Source organism: Epinephelus fuscoguttatus, linkage group LG24 (genome assembly GCF_011397635.1).
Source record: "Epinephelus fuscoguttatus linkage group LG24, E.fuscoguttatus.final_Chr_v1".
In the NCBI taxonomy this organism is placed as follows: Eukaryota; Metazoa; Chordata; class Actinopteri; order Perciformes; family Serranidae; genus Epinephelus; species Epinephelus fuscoguttatus.
In genome coordinates, this window is record NC_064775.1 from 1,771,535 (window position 1) to 1,793,351 (window position 21,817).

Genomic DNA, 21,817 nt, shown 5'->3' on the forward strand with positions numbered 1-21,817 from the left:
GTGTCTCTATAGCCGTTTTGTGTCTCTTTGAGGTTGTTTTGTGTCTCTACAGCCGTTCTGTGTCTCATTGATGTTGTTTTGTGTCTCTATAGCCGTTTTGTGTCTCATTGAGGGTTGTTTTGTGTCTCTATAGCCGTTTTGTGTCTCATTGATGTTGTTTTGTGTCTCTATAGCTGTTTTGTGTCTCTTTATAGTTGTTTTGTGTCTCTATAGCCGTTTTGTGTCTCTATAGCCGTTTTGTGTCTCATTGATGTTGTTTTGTGTCTCTATAGCCGTTTTGTGTCTCTATAGCCGTTTTGTGTCTCATTGATGTTGTTTTGTGTCTCTATAGCCGTTTTGTGTCTCATTGATGTTTTGTGTCTCTATAACTGTTTTGTGTCTCTTTGAGGGTTGTTTTGTGTCTCTATAGCCGTTTTGTGTCTCATTGATGTTTTGTGTCTCTTTGAGGGTTGTTTTGTGTCTCTATAGCCGTTTTGTGTCTCTATAGTCGTTTTGTGTCTCTTTGTAGTTGTTTTGTGTCTCTATAGCCGTTTTGTGTCTCTATAGTCGTTTTGTGTCTCTTTGTAGTTGTTTTGTGTCTCTATAGCCGTTTTGTGTCTCTTTGAGGTTGTTTTGTGTCTCTACAGCCGTTCTGTGTCTCATTGATGTTGTTTTGTGTCTCTATAGCCGTTTTGTGTCTCATTGAGGGTTGTTTTGTGTCTCTATAGCCGTTTTGTGTCTCTTTGTAGTTGTTTTGTGTCTCTATAGCCGTTTTGTGTCTCATTGATGTTGTTTTGTGTCTCTATAGTCGTTTTGTGTCTCTTTGTAGTTGTTTTGTGTCTCTATAGCTGTTTTGTGTCTCTTTGAGGGTTGTTTTGTGTCTCTATAGCCGTTTTCTGTCTCTATAGTCGTTTTGTGTCTCTTTGTAGTTGTTTTGTGTCTCTATAGCCGTTTTGTGTCTCTATAGTCGTTTTGTGTCTCTTTGTAGTTGTTTTGTGTCTCTATAGCCGTTTTGTGTCTCTTTGAGGGTTGTTTTGTGTCTCTATAGCCGTTTTCTGTCTCTATAGTCGTTTTGTGTCTCTTTGTAGTTGTTTTGTGTCTCTATAGCCGTTTTGTGTCTCTTTGAGGGTTGTTTTGTGTCTCTATAGCCGTTTTGTGTCTCTTTGAGGGTTGTTTTGTGTCTCTATAGCCGTTTTCTGTCTCTATAGTCGTTTTGTGTCTCTTTGTAGTTGTTTTGTGTCTCTATAGCCGTTTTCTGTTCTCTATAGCCGTTTTCTGTCTCTATAGTCGTTTTGTGTCTCTTTGTAGTTGTTTTGTGTCTCTATAGCCGTTTTCTGTCTCTATAGTCGTTCTGTGTCTCATTGATGTTGTTTTGTATCTCTATAGCCGTTTTCTGTCTCTTTGTAGTTGTTTTGTGTCTCATTGATGTTGTTTTGTGTCTCTATAGCCGTTTTGTGTCTCTTTGTAGTTGTTTTGTGTCTCTATAGCCGTTTTCTGTCTCTTTGATGTTGTTTTGTGTCTCTATAGCCGTTTTGTGTCTCATTGATGTTGTTTTGTGTCTCTATAGCCGTTTTGTGTCTCTTTGTAGTTGTTTTGTGTCTCTATAGCTGTTTTGTGTCTCTTTGTAGTTGTTTTGTGTCTCTTTGGAGTAGTTTTGTGTCTCTATAGCCGTTTTGTGTCTCTTTGATGTTGTTTTGTGTCTCTATAGCCGTTTTGTGTCTCATTGATGTTGTTTTGTGTCTCTATAGCCGTTTTGTGTCTCTTTGTAGTTGTTTTGTGTCTCTTTGGAGTAGTTTTGTGTCTCTATAGCCGTTTTGTGTCTCTTTGATGTTGTTTTGTGTCTCTATAGCCGTTTTGTGTCTCACTGATGTTGTTTTGTGTCTCTATAGCCGTTTTGTGTCTCTTTGTAGTTGTTTTGTGTCTCTATAGCCGTTTTGTGTCTCTTTGATGTTGTTTTGTGTCTCTACAGCCATTTTGTGTCTCATTGATGTTGTTTTGTGTCTCATTGATGTTGTTTTGTGTCTCTATAGCCGTTTTGTGTCTCTTTGTAGTTGTTTTGTGTCTCTATAGCCGTTTTGTGTCTCTTTGATGTTGTTTTGTGTCTCTACAGCCGTTTTGTGTCTCATTGATGTTGTTTTGTGTCTCTATAGCCATTTTGTGTCTCTTTGTAGTTGTTTTGTGTCTCTATAGCCGTTTTGTGTCTCTTTGTAGTTGTTTTGTGTCTCTTTGGAGTAGTTTTGTGTCTCTTTGAGGCTGTTTTGTGTCTTTTTGTGGTTGTTTTGTGTCTCTTTGAATCATATGTAGTGTATTAAGCAGCATTAAGCATTACTGTGACATCATGACCTCATGTCTCTTTAACTGGAGCTACACGTGATTAAAAATAATTAAGAATTATTAGTCATATTAGGGAATTAAAGTAAATTAATACTGATCAGTTTACAACATCATCAGTTTTATTTACTGTATATTAATCATGACCTTCCTGAACTTCCTGTACTGTCAAAATAAAATGTATGTTTGTGAACTTGAAAACATTCATCTGTTAACATGTGAGCTTTTATTTTGTAGATTCAGGTGTGACGAGGAGTCATACAGGTGAGTGTAGACGTGTCTTTATACACACACACACAGAAACACACAGTGACTGTGCAGCTCCGATGAGTGTGTGTGTGTGTGTGAGAAATGATGCTTCTGACCAATTAGACGAAGGCGAGTGTTTTAAGTGGCTGAAGGCTGAGAGCGTCATTACTGAAGTCCTCGCCACAAATTAAGGTCACGCTAAGAACTAATTAAAGAGAAAGTGTGTGTGTGTGTGTGTGTGTGTGTGTGCTCCACCAAAATACACTCCCTGCTACAGTAACACACACACTCCTGAAAATACACATCTGAAGTAACACACACATCAGATTCACATCACACACACAGATTAAGACAGAGGTAAACACACACACACACACACACACACACACACGATATGTCACGAACATAGGTACACAATCAATATACAGACAGATATAGCAGATATAGCAGACAAACACTGCCACACACACTTTACATTTAGCCACCAGTTGTGCGTGGTTACATTTAGCCAACAAACGTATGTGGTTACATTTAGCCACCAACTGTACGTGGTTACATTTAGCCACCAGTTGTGCGTGGTTACAGTTAGCCAACAAACGTATGTGGTTGCATTTAGCCACCAGTTGTACGTGGTTACAGTTAGCCAACAAACGTATGTGGTTACATTTAGCCACCAACTGTACGTGGTTACATTTAGCCACCAGTTGTGCGTGGTTACAGTTAGCCACCAATTGTACGTGGTTACATTTAGCCACCAGTTGTACATGGTTACATTTAGCCACCAGTTGTGCGTGGTTACAGTTAGCCACCAATTGTACGTGGTTACATTTAGCCACCAGTTGTACATGGTTACATTTAGCCACCAGTTGTGCGTGGTTACAGTTAGCCACCAATTGTACGTGGTTACATTTAGCCACCAGTTGTACATGGTTACATTTAGCCACCAATTGTTCGTGGTTACATTTAGCCACCAGTTGTGCGTGGTTACAGTTAGCCACCAATTGTACGTGGTTACATTTAGCCACCAGTTGTACATGGTTACATTTAGCCACCAGTTGTACATGGTTACATTTAGCCACCAGTTGTACATGGTTACATTTAGCCACCAGTTGTACATGGTTACATTTAGCCACCAGTTGTGCGTGGTTACATTTAGCCACCAATTGTACGTGGTTACATTTAGCCACCAATTGTACATGGTTACATTTAGCCACCAGTTGTGCGTGGTTACAGTTAGCCACCAATTGTACGTGGTTACATTTAGCCACCAGTTGTACATGGTTACATTTAGCCACCAATTGTACGTGGTTACATTTAGCCACCAGTTGTGCGTGGTTACAGTTAGCCACCAATTGTACGTGGTTACATTTAGCCACCAGTTGTACATGGTTACATTTAGCCACCAGTTGTGCGTGGTTACAGTTAGCCACCAATTGTACGTGGTTACATTTAGCCACCAGTTGTACGTGGTTACATTTAGCCACCAGTTGTGCGTGGTTACAGTTAGCCACCAATTGTACGTGGTTACATTTAGCCACCAGTTGTACGTGGTTACATTTAGCCACCAGTTGTACGTGGTTACATTTAGCCAACAAACGTACGTGGTTACATTTAGCCGCCAATTGTACGTGGTTACATTTAGCCACCAGTTGTGCGTGGTTACATTTAGCCAACAAACGTACGTGGTTACATTTAGCCACCAGTTGTACGTGGTTACATTTAGCCAACAAACGTACGTGGTTACATTTAGCTGCCAGTTGTACGTGGTTACATTTAGCCAACAAACGTACGTGGTTACATTTAGCCGCCAATTGTATGTGGTTACATTTAGCCAACAAATGTACGTGGTTACATTTAGCCAACAAACGTACGTGGTTATATTTAGCCGCCAATTGTACGTGGTTACATTTAGCCAACAAATGTACGTGGTTACATTTAGTGGACAAAAACACGTTGTTACATTTAGCCAATAAAAGTATGTGGTTACATTTAGCCAACAAATGTACGTGGTTATATTTAGCGGACAGAAACACGTGGTTACATTTAGCCAACAAACGTACATGCTACATTTAGCGGACAAAAACACGTGGTTACATTTAGCCAACAAACGTACATGCTACATTTAGCCGCCAATTGTACGTGGTTACATTTGGCCAACAAACGTACGTGGTTACATACAAAAGTATGTGGTAACGCTTAGCCAACATGCGTGCGTGGTTGTGTTTAGCCAAGAAACGTATGTGGTTTCCAGTCACTGGAAGTCACTGACCAAGCGTCGGGATATCTACACACACACAACCCACATTGTTTTGACACAAAGCTGGTTGAAAATCTGTGAAGTGTCCCTTTAAATGTCCTGCGGTGGGTTGCACACATAACCCATCTTCAAACATCACACCTGTCCCACGCGGGATCCCGTCCTCCCGTCCTGCCTGCTGCCCTTTAGATTAGACACCGATTTGGCGCTGTTACTAACACTGACGCCGCCTTAAATGCGAGACAACGCCGCCCCCCATTCAACGACTGTACCTTAGATACAGAACAGCGAGGTGGAATACCGGCGTGAAACAGGCCACAGATACACTCATATCTCCTACACACACTCCACGATATTTCAAACCCACACACCAATGTTACACACACGTGGATACACATCAAGGTACACAAATACAACAGATACACACAAAGATAACACACACACAGCTGCGGGCTGCTGTCGTGTTTCGGGCGTCGACAGAAAACATTAAACTCATCGTTCTGCTGGATGATTAAAAAACTGATTAATTTGGGATAATGATGAGAAAAATACAAGGAGACAGTGTCACACACACACACACACACACACACACACACTATAACACACACACACACACTATAACACACACACACACACACACACTATAACACACACACACACGGTGGAATAATTAAGAGGATAATAAGGCAGCGTTTAGTGTGGAAAGCTTCCTCCTGGGCCGAGAGCACTGAGAGCAGGGGAACACACACACACACACACACACACACACACAGTTTATGATCGACTGCCAAAAACTGAGCTCCCTTCATTCATGTTTCCAGGATCAGCTGCTCTTCTTCTTCTTCTTCTTCTTCTTCTCCTGATTGATTAGACACTCTGAATTTAAAGATGTCTGACAGAACCTGACCGATCACTTCTTCTTCTTCTTCTTCTTCTTCTTCTTCTTCTTGTGTCTGTGACCGTACACTGAGTGTTCCTGCACTGCCCCCCTCAGGACGAACACACCACCAACAGCTGCAGAGTGGTCTTCTTCTTCTGTGACATGTGATACCTCCATCTTTGGTCATGTGACACTTTAAATGTGTTGAAGCCACACGTGTTTCCCTAACTGCTGTAAACAACAGCTACAGACCACGTTGACGTTGCAGAATCAGACGTTTACGTCTTTAAATTTCAGCAGGAACTCAGTGAGTTTTTGGTCCTGATCAACCATCTTGGTCATGGGCTTTGTAGTTGCTTTGTGTCTCTCTGAAGTTGCTTTGTGTCTCTCTAAAGTTGTTTTGTGTCTCTCTGAAGTTGTTTTGTGTCTCTCTAAAGTTGCTTTGTGTCTCTTTATAGTTGTTTTGTGTCTCTCTGAAGTTGCTTTGTGTCTCTCTGAAGTTGTTTTGTGTCTCTCTAAAGTTGCTTTGTGTCTCTTTATAGTTGTTTTGTGTCTCTCTGAAGTTGCTTTGTGTCTCTCTAAAGTTGCTTTGTGTCTCTTTATAGTTGTTTTGTGTCTCTCTGAAGTTGTTTTGTGTCTCTTTATAGTTGCTTTGTGTCTCTCTGAAGTTGTTTTGTGTCTCTCTGAAGTTGCTTTGTGTCTCTCTGAAGTTGCTTTGTGTCTCTCTGTAGTTGTTTTGTGTCTCTCTGAAGTTGTTTTGTGTCTCTTTATAGTTGCTTTGTGTCTCTCTGAAGTTGTTTTGTGTCTCTCTGAAGTTGCTTTGTGTCTCTTTATAGTTGCTTTGTGTCTCTCTGAAGTTGTTTTGTGTCTCTCTGAAGTTGCTTTGTGTCTCTTTATAGTTGCTTTGTGTCTCTCTGAAGTTGTTTTGTGTCTCTCTGAAGTTGCTTTGTGTCTCTCTGAAGTTGCTTTGTGTCTCTTTATAGTTGCTTTGTGTCTCTTTGTAGTTGTTTTGTGTCTCTCTGAAGTTGCTTTGTGTCTCTTTATAGTTGCTTTGTGTCTCTTTGTAGTTGTTTTGTGTCTCTCTGAAGTTGCTTTGTGTCTCTTTATAGTTGCTTTGTGTCTCTCTGAAGTTGCTTTGTGTCTCTTTATAGTTGCTTTGTGTCTCTTTGTAGTTGTTTTGTGTCTCTCTGAAGTTGCTTTGTGTCTCTTTATAGTTGCTTTGTGTCTCTTTGTAGTTGCTTTGTGTCTCTCTGAAGTTGTTTTGTGTCTCTTTATAGTTGCTTTGTGTCTCTCTGAAGTTGCTTTGTGTCTCTTTATAGTTGCTTTGTGTCTCTTTGTAGTTGCTTTGTGTCTCTTTGTAGTTGCTTTGTGTCTCTCTGAAGTTGCTTTGTGTCTCTTTATAGTTGCTTTGTGTCTCTCTGAAGTTGCTTTGTGTCTCTTTATAGTTGCTTTGTGTCTCTCTGAAGTTGCTTTGTGTCTCTTTATAGTTGCTTTGTGTCTCTTTGTAGTTGCTTTGTGTCTCTCTGAAGTTGTTTTGTGTCTCTTTATAGTTGCTTTGTGTCTCTCTGAAGTTGCTTTGTGTCTCTTTGTAGTTGTTTTGTGTCTCTCTGAAGTTGCTTTGTGTCTCTTTATAGTTGCTTTGTGTCTCTTTGTAGTTGTTTTGTGTCTCTCTGAAGTTGCTTTGTGTCTCTTTATAGTTGCTTTGTGTCTCTTTGTAGTTGCTTTGTGTCTCTCTGAAGTTGCTTTGTGTCTCTTTATAGTTGCTTTGTGTCTCTTTGTAGTTGTTTTGTGTCTCTCTGAAGTTGTTTTGTGTCTCTTTATAGTTGCTTTGTGTTTCTTTGTAGTTGCTTTATGTCTCTCTGTAGTTGTTTTGTGTCTCTCTGAAGTTGCTTTGTGTCTCTTTGTAGTTGTTTGTGTCTCTCTGTAGTTGTTTCGTATGTCTGTCTGTAGTTGTTTTATGTCTCTTTATAGTCATTTTGTGTCTCTCTGTAGTTGTTTTTGTTTCTTTGAAGTTGTTTTGTGTCTCTCTGAAGTTGCTTTGTGTCTCTTTATAGTTGCTTTGTGTCTCTTTATAGTTGTTTTGTGTCTCTTTGTAGTTGTTTTGTCTGTCTCTCTGTAGTTGTTTTGTGTCTCTGCATTTGTACTTTGTCTCTTTGTGGTTGTTTTGTGTCCCTTTAAGGTCATTTTGTCTCGTAGCTATTTTGTGTGGCTCTGTAGTTACCTTGTGTCTCTTTGTAGTTGATCTGTGTCACTGTGTAGCCTTTTGTCTCATTGTGGTTGCTTTGTGTCTCTTTGTAGTTGATCTGTGTCACTGTGTAGCCTTTTGTCTCATTGTGGTTGCTTTGTGTCTCTTTGTAGCCATCTATTGTCTTTTTTCTTGCTATTTTCCGTTTCTTATTTTTAGGTAGTTTGAGACTTTTTGTAATTTTGTTTCTCTTCTTGTGCTTTTTTTGTATCTCTTTGAAACATGAGATAAATGAACATGTGAATCCTAAATTATTAGAGAAGAGGTGAGCACACATTAGCAGGTGCTAAGCTACCGGCCTGTCTCAGTTTTCACCTGGTTAAATCATCTGCTCTGTTCATTTTGGAGAGGACACTAGTTGAATTTTTAGGTCTGCTGTCATTACATTCTTTACCTTTATGCTGATTTAGTTATGGAATGCTTTGTTATATTTATCTACTGAAGAACAACAGAAACACCATAGTGCCCGAGTGCTTTACTCACCTCAACATATATTCATTCTGAGTTTCTACAACTCTAAACTGTCTGGTTTACACTTTAAGTCAGCTAAATAAAACAGATTTGACGTCTCTGTCTGACATTATTATGTTATTATTATTAAAGCCAAACATCTTTCCTGTTTAGCTGAAGATAAAACGAGTCACAGTACAAAAAGCTGCAACTCCTGATCTGCTGGATATCAAACTGAGGTGGATGCCGACGAAGCCAGAGGCCGGCAGACTCGCCGCAGCTCTGCTAATTAACCGCCGAGTCCATGTCATCTATTTCTGCTCTAATTACAAGCCGTTAACCCCGCGCCTGCCGACTGGCCGACCCGCCGCTTCATTAGCTGCCTCACCTCTTATTAATGTGCTTTGAGAGTGTGAGAAGACGAGCCGCCGGGTTCACACCGAGACACTTCAGTGCAATAACAGAAAATAACTTCACTGCCTCAGACCTGTTGTGTTCTGCTCCCGGATCAGTCATGAAGGCTCCGACCTTCGACCCCACCCTCTCTCAGATAGTTTGCTACTCTTTCATTTTAACAAACTGAACAAAATCTGCTGCTGAACGATTCATTTCTTCACAAGTCTCACTGTTTGTTTCAGCGAGGACGAACATCAGGTCCTACGGCTGAACGGCGACTTTAATCCTCAGAGTCATAACAAGTCTCAGTAAATAAAACCACTGACTGACTGCAACTCTGGTATCAGAGGATGTAAGACGCAGTTTTAATAATCAGTGTTTACCAAATCACGACATAGACTAAAGTAAACATGAACATCTGACACATGGCCACGGTCACACGGTTCAACGAAAACTTAGGCTAGAAACGACTTTGATGTTCACGGTCTTGAGATGGTATGGACAAAATTTTAAGTAAATCGGATCAAATCTGTTGTAGGACTTCGAGGACGACCCCTGGAAATGGCCAAAAAATGCACGCAAGCGACAGACGACTCAAAAGAGGCTGCTTTGTAGGTCTTGAGATGTTACATATGACTACAAATTTTCATGCCCGTAAGTGAAACGTACGGCGGGGGATCCTTCGCTGACTCAACGAGGACTAGAAAGCATGTCTGGAGGTCGTTACTAAGGTTCCACTGATTGTTCTCCAGTTATTAGTCGGACCCTGTTTGACGAGAACTCAAGCTTTGAGTAAGTTTTGATGTCAAAGGTCGTGTGATGGTACGGACAAAATTTGAAGTGAATAGGATCAAATCTGTGGGAGGAGTTCGTAAAAGTACGACCCCTGGAAATGGCCAAAAATGCACCAAAGAGGCACAGTAAATTCAAAATGGCCGACTTTCTGTTGGGTTTAACGCATGGCTCCAAGAGGCTTTTTTGTACGTCAAGTTTGGTACATGTAGGTACCACAGGTGTTGCGTTGTGTAAAGTTTGTGGGGAGCGTTACCCATAAAGTATCAAATTTTTGAGCATGTTGAGCCCCTCCAAAAAGCGATTTATTTGTACGAAGAAGAAGCGCTGAAGCTCATTAAACACCTGCAGTTCAAACAACTTTAAATAAAAGAGCAGTATGCGTTAAACTTGAATCAGACGTGTTCAGAGTGTTCGAGGTGACTCAACAGGAAGTCCAGGAGCTGTAAAGAAAAAGATTAAGTCCTCAAGCTCTCGGTTCAAGGTGCTGATAAATGAGCTGCATGGTTCAATTCCCTCTGACGTCACAACACGTTTTAACCCAAGTCTGAAAAACTTAAAAAGAAGTGAGTGAATCTGAAGGTCAGACTCTGAACACATCTGTGATCGTCTCAATATGGCCGCCGTGTGTCCAGGTCAGTCAGGACCTTGAGGACTCCGGACACTCTCCTTCCTCCTCCTCCTCCTCCTCCTCCTATAATGTCTGATTCTTTTATTAATCCCGTCGGGGAATCGTCTCTTTTTGTAGCTGCCTGCCTTCCTCCCCCTGCTCTGATAAAACTTAACTGCTGTTCGGTTTGAGCTAAATAGCTGAGCGGGTCCATTTAATTCTTAATTGATGTGTGATTAAGAGCGGCCGAATGGCTGTGGCCGGGGGAATGTCACCTTCCCAGAGGAGGACTGGACTTCCTGACCACAGCCGCCGCTGCCACCACCACCGCCCAGGAGGACGGACGGATGAGTGTGCTGGAAACTTACCGTCCTGGAAGACTCGCTCCACGTTGAGGCCGTAGGTGGCGCAGGTTTCGTAGTAGGTGCAGCGTTTGAGGTCGTTGGAGAGTTTCCTGGCTCGGCTGTCGTCGATCACTCTCGGGTTGGCTGAGCTGATGGCGTCTGAGGAGGGAGATTAAGTCTTTACATCTTTCCCCATAATCATCAGTAGAGTTTTAAATGTTCCAAATAAAATCACAAACTCTTATTTTACAGCTGCGTTGGAGTCATGTTTCTGATCGAGGCTGCAAAGCTGACTCGTTCTGGGCTTTGGAATACATATCGTGCATTTTTGGTGTTGAAAGAGAGTGCCATGTCTTTAATTGCTCCTGATTTAAAAAATCTTTATTTTTAGCTGAATCTTTCATTTTTAATGGTCAAGAAAATGTTATTTTTCATGCACTAATGGCAGAAAATATCATTTTTACCTTCTTACATTTGGGTATTTCCTGATTTTCTCTGCTTTATATGACACTGAACTGAATTTCTTAGGGTTTCAGACAAAGACATTTAAAGGCGTCACCTTGGACTTTAATTAAGAAGACTTAAACAATGTTTTAAGTTCAGTATCCTGGTTTAAAAATTAAATTGAAAAGGATGGACAAACTCTGGCTGCAAACTTTACTTTTGTCTTAATCTTTCATTTTGGATGGTAAAAATCTGTAATTTTTCATGGAAAAACGGCAGAAAATATCATATTTACCTTCTTAAATTTGGGTATTTCCTTATTTTCTCTGCTTTAAATGACACTGAACTGAATTTCTGAGGTTTACAAGACATATAAAGGCATCACCTTGGACCCTGAGACACTAGTTTAGCCATAGTCCACCATTTTCTAACATTGTACAGACCAGACTATCAACTGAAAAGTCTAGGAAGTCGTCACATTAATTGATGATGAAAATAAATGTCAGCTGCAGCCCTAGAGTGGATCATGTTTTCCTTTTATCGTGTCGGCTTGTTTCTTCTTTCGACTACAACTTGAAAATAACCCTTGAAAATTTCTAGTTTAGTTCCTGGTTTAGAAAATGAAAACTGAAAAGGACAAACTCTGGAAACTTTGGCTGCAAACTGAAACTTTGTTTTTATCTAAATCTTTAAATGCTGGTGTCAAGAGTGGAGCTGCAACGATATATCAAATCTACCAACTGATTTGAAGTAGTTTTTTTGTGCAAATTGTGAGTGAATGTTGTTTTCAGCCTCTTAAAAATGGAGATTTCATCATGTTAAACCAAAGTCCTTTGGGTTTTGGACGGAACAAGACATTTAAAGGCATCACCTTCAACATTTAAAGACCAAACGATTTATTGAGTACCTAGAAAACAATTGGCAGATTAACTAAAAATAAAAATAACTTAGTTCGGCTTGTTTATTCTTCGGACTATAACCCTTAAAAATATTGCTTTGAGTTCTAGTTTCCTGGTCCAGGAAGAACTCTGAAAACTTTACTTTAGACTTAATCTTCCATTGCTGTTCCTTTTATCCAGTCAGCTGCTTTATGTGTTGGACCACAACCCTGATATATGTTCAGCTCAAAACTCTGGCTTACACAATGAAACATGTAAAACTGTTCAAGCGAGAACTCTAAAAAATCTGGAGATACTTTGGCCGTAACACTGACACTTTACTTTTGTCTAGATGTTTCAGTTCATCCTCGACCCTGTCAGCACTCTGGAAACTTTGGTGATACTTTGGCGCCCTCTGCTGAGAAACGTTGGCCAGTGAAGACTGTGGTCTGAGAGACTTTTAGAGGCCATCCAGGAAAATGAGAAGAACTAAACTCCTCTTCTCTTCCTGATGAAGGTTTCAGACCAAACTTGTAGATATGGAGAGCACGACTTTGTGGTGTGCGAGAATTTTGTTAAAGTCCTTATCTGTCTTGCAAATACAGAAATAAAAGTAATCAGTGAGTGTAATGAACTTTAAGACCATCACATCCTGGTCTCAGACTCCAGGACGAGGCTACATCCTGGTTTACAGAACAAAGAGAAGTCACCGCGGGTCGTAGCGAGGTGCTGATCAGCAGCAGTAGACTTGGAAGTAGAAACCGCAGGTACCAGCTCTGGAAATGAACCTGACTCCTGTCTGACTGCTGAGCGTGGACACTTCCTGTGTCTGTCCTTTCAAAGTAAAGTCACACATGCTCCAATCATGAAGGTTTGGATTTATTTGGGCAAGGTGCAGCTCCTGATGGAGTTTCACATTTTTCTCCTGAACCTTGATCGTGTCTAGAATCATAAGAACCAGGACTCTGAGCTCTGTGCAGTGACAGTCAGTCACCACTGGGTGGCAGCAGAGCCTCACAGAACAAACACTGTCTGCCTCAGTAGAAGGAGAGAGTGTGTAACAGTGTGTATTTCCCCGTGTGTGTGTGTGTGTGTGTGTGTGTGTGTGTGTGTGTGTTGGTACCTTGCGTGCCGACCAGGACCAGCGGCAGGTCGGCGGCGTTCCTGTAGTTGGCGAGGCGGCTGAAGTAGTGATAGACTGTCTGGAAGCTGATCTCGTCCTCCAGACTGAAGACGAAGATCACGGCGTCCACCCACAGCGCAAACTGCACACACACACACACACACACACACACACACAGATTCAAATTCAACTTTATTTACACAGAGTCTGACAGAAAACAAATCAGAAACACATCAACTGTTTCCTCCTGTAACTGAGACGTATTTTATTTTTATTAACTTTTTTATTAATTATTTTTTTACTTTTTTAACTTTTTTATTTGTTTTATTTTTATTAACTTTTTCTTACTTTTTATACACTGTTTTATTCCCATTATTTGTTTTCTGATTTTTTATTAATTATTTTATTCTTAACTTATTCATTATATTTTTCATTAACTTCTGTCTTACATTTTTATACATTATTTTATTTCTATTAATTTTTTTCTGACTTTTTTATACATCATTTTATTTTTAATCTATTTTTCAATTTTATTTTTAGTAAATTTTTTATTCATAATTTTATTTTACTTTTTTAATTCAACCTTTCATTTTTTAGATTATTTATATTTATTTTTTTCTTATTTTTAATACATTTTTCAATTTCATTTTTTTTAACTTTTTTGTTACATTTTATTCTTATTTTTTTCTTATTCATTTATTTGCTATCTTTTTAATTCATTTTTTATATTACTGCTTTATATCCTTTCAATATTCTTGTTTTCTTTTCTTTTTTATTTACAACTGCAAATAAACATTGTTTATTTATGAACCTGTACATTAAGTTTTCCATGAAATAATGAGCTGTACGACCGACTTAATATCCTTCCTGTTTTATAACTTTATATTTGTGAGGTGGACGCACACACTGAGCCTCACAGACAGACAGACAGACAGACAGACAGACAGACAGACAGACTCCATGAGGAGCAGACAGAGCAAACAGGTGAATTATTCATCAGGTAAAGTCCTGACCCACTTTCACTTCGTCCTCTGTCACACATCCTGATGATGCTCTTCATCAGTCACTGAGGAAGATGATGGATGCTTCACAGAAAGACTTGAGACAAATAAAACATTGCCTTGTCTTTTATTTGTTACTTTTTGATTCATTTTTAATTTTATTTTCTGTTAATCTATTTGTTACTTTTTTATTTTAGATTAACTCCTTTCTTTCTTTAAAATTAGATTTTGAATTAACTTTTTCATACTTTTTATTTAATACTTTTATTTCATTTTTTATTTACTGCTTTCGTATTTTTTAAATTCTACTTTTTATTTTGAATTCAGTTTTTCTTACCTTATTATTAATAATTATTTTATTTTTCTTACCTTTTAATTTATTTCTAATTGTATTTTTTATTTAATTAAGTCTTTTTATTAATTATTATTTAATTTTCCTTGATTTTTAATTTTATTTTTTAATTAACTTTTCAACTTTTATTTTGTTTTTATTCATATTTAATTTGTTTTTATATCACTTCTTATTTATTCATTTTCATTTTTTATTTACCTTTTTCTTACTTTTTATTTATTATTTCAATCTAATATTTTCTTTCTTTATTTTTTTTATCATTTTCTTAATTGACTTTGTTTATTATTATTTTATTTTTATGATTATTATTTATTTTTTTCCTTCCTCCAACATGTCAAACACTGAACAACACATTTCAGAGACTAAACTGATATAAAGTTACTTCAGCAGCAGCAGCACAAAATACTTCAGCGTTTCATTCGGCCTGTCGGTTGTCAGCAGTGCTCAGCTGATGTCCCAGTGTGCAGGTGCAGTACTCACCTGAGCCTCCGGGGGGCCTCCTTCGTCTCTGATGAGCAGCAGGTGACTCTGACCGTCCACCACGATCTCCTTCTTGAAGCGGCCGCCTGCAGGAAACAGTGTCAGCGTCAGACGGAGACAGACGACACGACTACAGGTGGACCAGCATCTCTATCTGCTCTACAGGTGATCAATGACACGGTAATGATCCACTGATTGATTGATCTGCTCTACAGGTGAGGACTCAGGTGATCGATGACACGTTATGATCGACTGATTGATTGATTTGGTGGAAGATGATCGACACTAAGAGGAGAGTGAATATTTAGGATGATTAAAATGGCTGAAAATCAATGTATCAGGGAAAGATGCACGCGCGCGCGCGCACACACACACACACACACACACACACACACACACACACACACCTTGATGATGTCACACTGTGCGGCAGCTGAGTCACCATTAAAAATGGCCGACTTCACTTCCTACTGAATCCTGTTTTTTTTTTTTTTAAATCAACATCAAAAACAAAACTAGTTGAGTTTTTAATTATGTTTAAATCTATTGTAACTGTTCACACTGTATTGTTTTAGTCCATTATATGAAACACTATTTATTATCTTGTTTATTTATCTTGTTTTTATTACCTTACTTTTAAATTAATTTTGATTTTTAATTGCTTTTTTTTTTTTTTTTTTTTTACATTTTTCATTTGCTTTATTTTCAAAACTTTTATTTGTTTTATTTTTTAAACTTTTATTTTGCATTTTAAATTATTTTATTTAATTAACTTTTTCTGGCTTGGAAAATTATTTTTCAACTTATTTTTTTCTTACATCATCATCTATTATTTATATTTTGTTTTTATCTATTATTTTTTACTTTTTAATTAATTCAGATTTTTTTTAATTACTTTTTTTGTTACATTTTTCATTTGTTTTATTTTTTTTAACTTTTATTTATTTGGTTATTTATTTATTTTTACTTTTGATTTTTTTATTGCTTTTTTGTTACATTTTTCATTTATTTTATTTTTTAAACTTTCATTTATTTATTTGGTTATTTATTTATTTTTTGTTTTTACAAATTTTTTCTTATTTTTTAAAATTATTTTTCAATTTATTTTTATTTAAGTTTTCTTACATTAGTATTTATTATTTCTATTTTGTTTTTATTTATTACTTTTTAATTAATTTAGATTTTTTTAATTTATTTTTATTACATTTTTCATTTATTTTATTTTTTAAACTTTCACTTATTTATTTGGTCATTTATTTATTTTTTGTTTTTCTTAACTTTTTGACTTTTACAATTATTTTCAATTTATTTTTATTCACGTTTTCTTACATTTTTACTTTTAATTAATTTTTTATGTTGTTTTTATTGATTTTGTATTACTTTTTAATTAATTTTCATTTTACTTTTATGTACTTTTTTTCTCATTAATTTGTTTGTGTTTTCCTTACTTTTATAAACTTATTTTCTATATATTCTACATTGTATTGTTGCTTTATTGCATTAATCTATATCTATCTATCTATCTATCTATCTATCTATCTATATATATATATAAAATGTATTAAAAAAATCTACAACAAACAAAACAAAAAACACTTCATGTTGTCTTCCTGTTTTGTTTTTTGTTTTTTGCATTAAAAACCGTGCAGCTAAAATAAACTTTTATTTTTCGAGGATAAATAAAGTCACTAAAAGTATCGTGGTTGTTGTTGTGTCGTATGAATAAAATAAATCAGACTCGTTCCGTCTCGCCCTGCAGACATTCAGACGGACTCAGCAGCAGAGTGAGCGTTCAAGTGTTCGGCTCAGTGTGGGAACAAACGTCTGGTCCGGACAATTTACAGGAAGTGGAGGGAAAAACTAAAAATAAAAGTGCAGATGTTATTTTGGGGATCAGCTGATCTGTAAACACTGAGAGCCAGCGCCTTTACTACAGACAGCAGAGTAAATGATATGGTGCATGTTTATATACGGCAGCGACACACACACACACACACACACTCACACACACACACACACACACACAGCAGATATTTTGAGTTGAGACGTCTCGAAGCTGAAACACATCAAGTTTTCCAACATTTGGGAAACAGGAAGTTCCCACAGGTCACAGACTCAGATGCTCATGTTGTGTGAAGTGTGTGTGTGTGTGTGTGTGTGTGTGTGTGTGTGTGTCCGTGTCCTGGATGGATCAGGTGTTTACAGGTAAATAACTTTAGAGAATACAACCCTGAGGTAGACGTTCAGCTTCCTGTGTACAGACGCCATGTGGCGAGGACGGACGGTGCTGCTGCAGTAAAGCAGATGGCTCACTGAGTCAGCACAGCGTGTTTATATATTTATATACTGTGTGTGTGTGTGTGTGTGATGTACATCATGTTTACTGCACATGCTCACAGCTACACTACAGACACGGAGGCGAGTTCAGACACGTGGAGTTCAGCTTCAGCTTCAGCATCGTGCGATGGCGTTCGGCAGCAGCACGTCTTTATTTTCATTTCTCATCTATTCAGTAGAAACTTGTTTCAGCCTCGACGGAGACATTCACACGACACACTGCCATGGCTGGAAGGAAACTAACGCTGCCTTCATGTGCTGGCAGAATAATCGGATAAATGAGCTCCTGACTGGGGATGTTTACAAGTCAGAACTTGTGAAAATTTGGTACACAACTTGTCCACTTTGACGTCGCAGAACCATGGCAAACAAAAGTGAACGTTTGGTTGATTGTTTAAATCAATAGCTGTTTCCTGCCGGGACAGCCCGACGAAACACGCTTATATTTTACAAAGCAAAAGTTGGATTACCTGTCAGAAAATTGCCACAAAAAACAGCTGTTTGTTTCTGGCAAAGTATTCGTGTTTCCTGTCGAGATAGCTCCATGAAAAGCCGTAGTGTTTTACGAAGAAAATGGCGTTTCCTGCCAGGATAATACCATGGAAAGCCGTTGATTTTTATGGAGAAAAAGTTGCATTTCCTGCCATGGTACCACAACAGAAAGTGTTTGGTATTTTGTTTTTTTACGGTGAAATTGTTGTGTTTCCTGTCGGGATAGCGCCGTGAAAAGCCGTAGTGTTTAATGAATAAAAAATTGCGTTTCCTGAGAGGATACCACAACAAAGAGTTGGGGTTTTTTTACGGTGAAATTGTCATGTTTCCTGTCGGGATAGCACCGTGAAAAGCCATAGTGTTTAATGAATGAAAAATTCCGTTTCCTGCGAGGATACCACAACAAAGAGTGTGGTTTTTTTATGGTGAAATTGTCGTGTTTCCTGCCGGGACAGCGCCACAAAAAGTGAGTTTTTTAACGGTGAAATAGTCGTGTTTCCTGACGAGATAGCGCCACAAAAAGTGAGTTTTTTAACGGTGAAATTGTCGTGTTTCCTGACGAGATAGCGCCACAAAAAGTGAGTTTTTTAACGGTGAAATAGTCGTGTTTCCTGACGAGATAGCGCCACAAAAAGTGAGTTTTTTAACGGTGAAATAGTCGTGTTTCCTGACGAGATAGCGCCACAAAAAGTGAGTTTTTTAACGGTGAAATTGTCGTTCTTCCTGCCGGGATAGTACCGTGAAAAGCCGTAGTGTTTAATGAATAAAAAGTTGTGTTTCCTGCCAGGATAACGCCATGAAAATTGATTATTTTTTATGGAGGAAAAAGTTGCATTTCCTGCCGGGATACCGCAACAAAAAGTGTGTTTTTTTTTTTTTTGTTTGGTTGGTTTTTTTTGTATAAACAGTGAATTTGTTGTGTTTCCTGCCAGGATAAAACCATGAAAAGCTGTTGTTTTTTACAGAGAAAAAGTTGCATTTCCTGCCATGGTACCACAACACAAAGTTGGGTTTTCTTACGGAAAAGTGCCATGAAAAGCTGTTGTTGTGTTTTTTGTTTTGTTTTGTTTGTTTTTTTCGGGGGGAAGGTTATGCAGAAACATTTCCTTACGGGGTAGTGTCACAAAAAGCAGGTGTTTTTTTTTCTGGTGAAATAGTCGTATTTCCTGGTACCGCAACAAAAAGTGTTTTTTTTTAACAGTGAGTTTCCCGCCTGTGTCTCCTCATATGTCCAAAGTGCACGGTTCTGGATTTTACACTGTATTTATCTGATGTTTTTTTTGGTTTGTATTTTTTGCATCACGTAAAGTAATGCAAATTTTACTAACTTTATTGAACTTACGCTCTATTTTGTTTATTTGTTTTTTTTTTAATCGCTTGTTCTTCTGTTTTTCTCTGTTATTCCATTAAAGGTCCTTGCGTGTGTTTAACTTTTGCATTTTGGGCTTTTATTTTGGCAAATACGTAATTTTATTCTGAAATTCTTGATATTCATAACTGCTATGCAGACTTAAAACACACAGGATGGATGGATGAAGACAGAGACAGAGAGAAAGAGAGAGAGGACATCGCTACGTCCAACACAGGGACACTTATGAAGACAGAGACAGAGAGAAAGAGAGAGAGGACATCGCTACGTCCAACACAGGGACACTTATGAAGACAGAGAGAAAGAGAGAGAGGACACCAGAGAGACAGACAGAGGACACCAGAGACACAGAGAGAGGACACCAGAGACACAGAGAGAGGACACCAGAGACACAGACAGAGGACACCAGAGAGACAGGGAGAGGACACCAGAGACACAGAGAGAGGACACCAGAGACACAGAGAGAGGACACCAGAGAGACAGGGAGAGGACACCAGAGACACAGAGAGAGGACACCAGAGACACAGAGAGAGGACACCAGAGAGACAGGGAGAGGACACCAGAGACACAGACAGAGGACACCAGAGAGACAGAGAGAGGACACCAGAGACACAGAGAGAGGACACCAGAGACACAGAGAGAGGACACCAGAGACACAGACAGAGGACACCAGAGACACAGACAGAGGACACCAGAGACACAGAGAGAGGACACCAGAGAGACAGGGAGAGGACACCAGAGACACAGACAGAGGACACCAGAGAGACAGAGAGAGGACACCAGAGACACAGACAGAGGACACCAGAGACACAGACAGAGGACACCAGAGACACAGACAGAGGACACCAGAGACACAGACAGAGGACACCAGAGTTTTCCAAGCAGGTCAGCTGGAGAGGACACCAAAAGACACAGACAGAGGACACCAGAGATTAAAATCAACACCGAAGTCGTACAATACCAGCGCTTGGTCAGTGACTTCCTGCGTCAGACACCGACACCACGTACATTTGTTAGTTAAGTGTAACCACGTACATTTGTTGGCTAAATGTAACCATGTATATTTGTTGGCTGAAGGTAACCACATACATTTGTTGGCTAAATGTGACCACGCACGTTTGTTGGCTAAATGTGACCGCGTATATTTGTTAGCTAAATGTAACCACGTACATTTGTTAGTTAAATGTAACCACGTACATTTGTTGGCTAAATGTAACCACGTACATTTGTTAGCTAAATGTAACCACGTACATTTGTTAGTTAAATGTAACCACGTACATTTGTTGGCTAAATGTAACTGCATATATTTGTTGGCTGAAGGTAACCACATACATTTGTCGGCTAAATGTAACCACGCACCTTTGTTGGCTAAATGTGACCGCGTATATTTGTTAGCTAAATGTAACCACGTACGTTTGTTGGCTAAATGTAACCGCATATATTTGTTGGCTAAATGTGACCACACACGTTTGTTGGCTAAATGTGACCGCATATATTTGTTAGCTAAATGTGACCACGCACGTTTGTTGGCTAAATGTAATCGCGTATATTTGTTGACTGAAGGTAACCACGTACATTTGTTGGCTAAATGTGACCACGTACATTTGTTGGCTAAATGTAATCGCGTATATTTGTTGGCTAAATGTAACTACGTGCGTTTGTTGGCGTAACAACGTGCGTTTGTTGGCTAAATGTAACAACGTACGTTTGTTGGCTAAATGTAACTACGTATATTTGCTGGCTAAACGTAACCACGTACGTTTGTTGGCTAAATGTGACCATGAACATTTGTTGGCTAAATGTGACCACGCACGTTTGTTGGCTAAATGTGACCGCGTATATTTGTTAGCTAAATGTAACCACGTACATTTGTTAGTTAAATGTAACCACGTACATTTGTTGGCTAAATGTAACCACGTACATTTGTTAGCTAAATGTAACCACGTACATTTGTTAGTTAAATGTAACCACGTACATTTGTTGGCTAAATGTAACTGCATATATTTGTTGGCTGAAGGTAACCACATTTGTTGGCTAAATGTAACACGCACATTTGTTGGCTAAATGTAACGATATTTGTCGGCTAAATGTAACCACGCACCTTTGTTGGCTAAATGTGACCGCGTATATTTGTTAGCTAAATGTAACCACGTACGTTTGTTGGCTAAATGTAACCGCGTAAATTTGTTGGCTAAATGTGACCACACACGTTTGTTGGCTAAATGTGACCGCATATATTTGTTAGCTAAATGTGACCACGCACGTTTGTTGGCTAAATGTGACCGCGTATATTTGTTAGCTAAATGTAACCACGTACATTTGTTAGTTAAATGTAACCACGTACATTTGTTGGCTAAATGTAACCACGTACATTTGTTAGTTAAATGTAACCACGTACATTTGTTGGCTAAATGTAACTGCATATATTTGTTGGCTGAAGGTAACCACATACATTTGTTGGCGTAATAACGCTTTGTCGGCTAAATGTAACCACGCACCTTTGTTGGCTAAATGTGACCGCGTATATTTGTTAGCTAAATGTAACCACGTACGTTTGTTGGCTAAATGTGACCATGAACATTTGTTGGCTAAATGATTTGTTGGCTAAATGTGACCACGCACGTTTGTTGGCTAAATGTAATCGCGTATATTTGTTGACTGAAGGTAACCACGTACATTTGTTGGCTAAATGTGACCACGTACATTTGTTGGCTAAATGTAATCGCGTATATTTGTTGGCTAAATGTAACTACGTGCGTTTGTTGGCGTAACAACGTGCGTTTGTTGGCTAAATGTAACAACGTACGT

General features: G+C 38.7%; 1 protein-coding gene across 6 annotated transcripts in view; it reads right to left on the reverse strand.

The window, feature by feature from the left end:
* Positions 1-21,817, reverse strand: part of agap1 (ArfGAP with GTPase domain, ankyrin repeat and PH domain 1) — a 193,572-nt gene that overhangs the window by 92,984 nt on the left and 78,771 nt on the right. For all 6 annotated transcript variants that reach the window (XR_007448760.1, XM_049570050.1, XM_049570049.1 and 3 more), the window contains exons 4-6: positions 14,812-14,897; positions 12,979-13,120; positions 10,558-10,692 (exon numbers count right to left, since the gene is read on the reverse strand). Coding sequence is in view for 5 of the 6 variants with exons in the window: in XM_049570050.1 (XP_049426007.1) it covers positions 10,558-10,692; positions 12,979-13,120; positions 14,812-14,897 (363 nt within the window). In the remaining variant the exon portion in view is untranslated. The remainder of the gene's footprint in view (positions 1-10,557; positions 10,693-12,978; positions 13,121-14,811; positions 14,898-21,817) is intronic.